This window comes from Peromyscus californicus, unplaced genomic scaffold (genome assembly GCF_007827085.1).
Source record: "Peromyscus californicus insignis strain IS unplaced genomic scaffold, ASM782708v3 Scaffold_5__1_contigs__length_169319896, whole genome shotgun sequence".
Taxonomy (NCBI): Eukaryota; Metazoa; Chordata; class Mammalia; order Rodentia; family Cricetidae; genus Peromyscus; species Peromyscus californicus.
The window spans coordinates 113,925,240-113,927,882 of NW_026294573.1; the positions used below are offsets into that span (position 1 = coordinate 113,925,240).

At 46.3% G+C, this 2,643-nt stretch overlaps 1 protein-coding gene across 1 annotated transcript; it reads left to right on the top strand.

The window, feature by feature from the left end:
• Window positions 1–435: 435 nt before the first annotated feature.
• On the top strand, window positions 436–1,956 carry Gja10 (gap junction protein alpha 10). Its single transcript, XM_052715091.1, has one exon. It carries the CDS (start codon window positions 436–438, stop codon window positions 1,954–1,956), a length of 1,521 nt encoding a protein of 506 aa, XP_052571051.1.
• The last annotated feature ends 687 nt before the right edge of the window (window positions 1,957–2,643 follow it).

The following is a 2,643-nucleotide window of genomic DNA, read 5'->3' on the forward strand; positions in this document are numbered from 1 at the left end:
TGAGACATAAACTGAGTGAGATTGTAGAGAGTTAGCATTCTGTTCAGAAACTGATATTTCAGGGTGGTGGTGGCATACGCCTTTAATCCTAGCAGAGGCAGAGGCATGTGGATCTCTATGAGTTTGAGGCCAGCCTGGTCTATAGAGTGAGTTCCAGGACAGCCAGGGCTGTTACACAGAGAAACCCTGCCTTGAAAAACCGAGAGAGAGAGAGAGAGAGAGAGAGAGAGAGAGAGAGAGAGAGAGAGAGAGAGAGAGAAGAAACTGATATTCCTTGGAAAATTCCAGTTTCAAGTATGAAGCAAAGATATCAGGAGTTGTGTTGACTTAAGCAAAGAATCTGTGCTATTTATGAGCATGTGCCTTTATGTGTTAGATCCTTCACTTTTATTAACCTCCTTGTTTTCTGTATATTTCAGACATGAATTTCTAACCATGGGAGATTGGAACTTATTGGGTGGCGTCCTAGAGGAAGTTCACTCTCACTCAACTATAGTGGGGAAAATCTGGTTGACTATCCTCTTCATCTTCCGAATGCTGGTGCTTGGTGTCGCTGCTGAGGATGTCTGGGATGATGAACAGTCCTCCTTTGCCTGCAACACCCAGCAGCCAGGTTGCAACAATATCTGTTATGATGATGCTTTCCCTATCTCTTTGATCAGGTTCTGGGTTTTGCAGATCATCTTCGTGTCTTCCCCTTCTCTGGTATATATGGGCCATGCACTTTATAGACTCAGGGATTTTGAGAAGCAAAGGCAGAAGAAGAAGTCACATCTTAGAGCCCAGATGGAGGATCCAGAGCTTGACTTGGAAGAGCAGCAAAGGGTAGAGAGGGAGCTGAGGAGACTCGAGGAGCAGAAAAGGATTCATAAAGTCCCTCTGAAAGGATGTCTGCTGCGTACTTACGTCTTACACATCTTGACCAGATCTATGCTAGAAGTAGGGTTCATGATGGGCCAATATATTCTCTATGGGTTTCAAATGCACCCTGTTTACAAATGCACCCGACCCCCTTGCCCCAATGCAGTGGACTGCTTTGTATCCAGGCCTACAGAGAAGACCATTTTCATGCTCTTTATGCACAGCATTGCTGCCTTTTCCTTGTTACTCAATATCCTGGAAATATTTCATCTGGGCATCAGGAAAATCATGAGGGCACTCGATGGGAAGTCCAGCAGTGGGAACACTGAGAATGAAACAGGCCCTCCATTTCATTCAACAAACTACTCAGGGGCCCAGCCGTGTGTGGTTTGTTCTTCTTTACCTGAAAGATTCTCAGTACTTCAAGCCAATAACAAACAGCAAGTCATCCGAGTCAATATACCAAGGTCTAAAAGCATGTGGCAAATCCCACACCCCAGGCAACATGAGGTAGATGTTTCCTGTAGCAAAAGAGACTGGGCTGAGAAATTTACCAACAATGGACAGCTCCATGTCCACAGCCCATGCCCCCATGATGGCAGTGCCAGAATTCAGCACCCAGGACAGCAACCACGCCGGTCCCTCTCTGGCCCAAAGCATGTAACGTCTCAGTCCTGGTTAGGTACAATGACAGCTTCTCCACACTGTCCACCATCTACATTAGGAACCTGGGAGCAATCCCAGGGCCCAGAGGCCTCAGGCAAGCCTCTCACAGATCTTCAAAGTCACTTCCAAGGCAGCGACGGTAGTGCAAGAGAGAGCGGGGTCTGGGTAGACAGAACAGGCCCCGGCAGTCGCAAGGCCAGCTTTCTATCCAGGCTGCTGTCAGAAAAGGGACACCTGCACAGTGACTCAGGAAGCTCAAGGTCTCTGAATAGTTCCTGCTTGGATTTCCCACAAAGGGAAAACAGCCCTTCACCTTTACCATCAGCCACCGGGCACAGAGCATCAATGGTAAGTAAAGGCAGCCATGTTCCTCCACCTCCTCACTCTTCCCCTTTTATCCTACATGGGATATATGTACATATGTATTAAAAGAGAGGAGGGTTGAGAGAGAAATTAATCTATGAAAAAAATTGATTCACTCATTACATTCAGTTAAACTCCATTCATTCATTTAATAAATATCACACTAATCATGATTATAAGTGATGGGTATGGTTAAAATACCATCTCTTCCACTAAAATCCTCAGTGTACAGCTGCAATAATGAGGCAGGTAAAAGTGCTGTGTTGGTGAAAAGTGCCATGACAGTGGGCCCATGGGCTGAGGAGGAAGCAGGTGATAGGAAAATTGCTGACTGGGGACACTTCATGGGTGAAGTTACTTTGAACTGAATCTTGAAAGATGTTTCTTCAGAGCCAAGAGCACTATGGCACATGGAAGAAGGCTGTACCATCAGAAATGCAGTGCAGACAAAGCCCTATGGCTGGCATCTCTGGGGGAGCAGCTGTGGGGGGCCAGAGCATAAAATAGTATGAAGGATCCAGAGACAGGGATGACCAGAGAAATGGGCATGAGGGCCTTGCAGGGAGGAAATGCAAAACCAACAGAGGATGTGGAGAAGAGCGGAGGAGACGGCTCAGTTGGTAAAAAACATGCATTATGGTAGCAATCCACATGCCCCAGTTAGAAAGGACGACAATATTACTTAACAAGTGGGTCTAAGAGCATTAAAACCTGCAGTATTAGTACTGCCTTCATTAAGGACAAGTTTCACTG

Bases quoted from the DNA above. Each gene is read 5' to 3' on its own strand.
- Gja10 (XM_052715091.1), top strand. From the start codon at position 436: ATGGGAGATTGGAACTTATTGGGTGGCGTCCTAGAGGAAGTTCACTCT.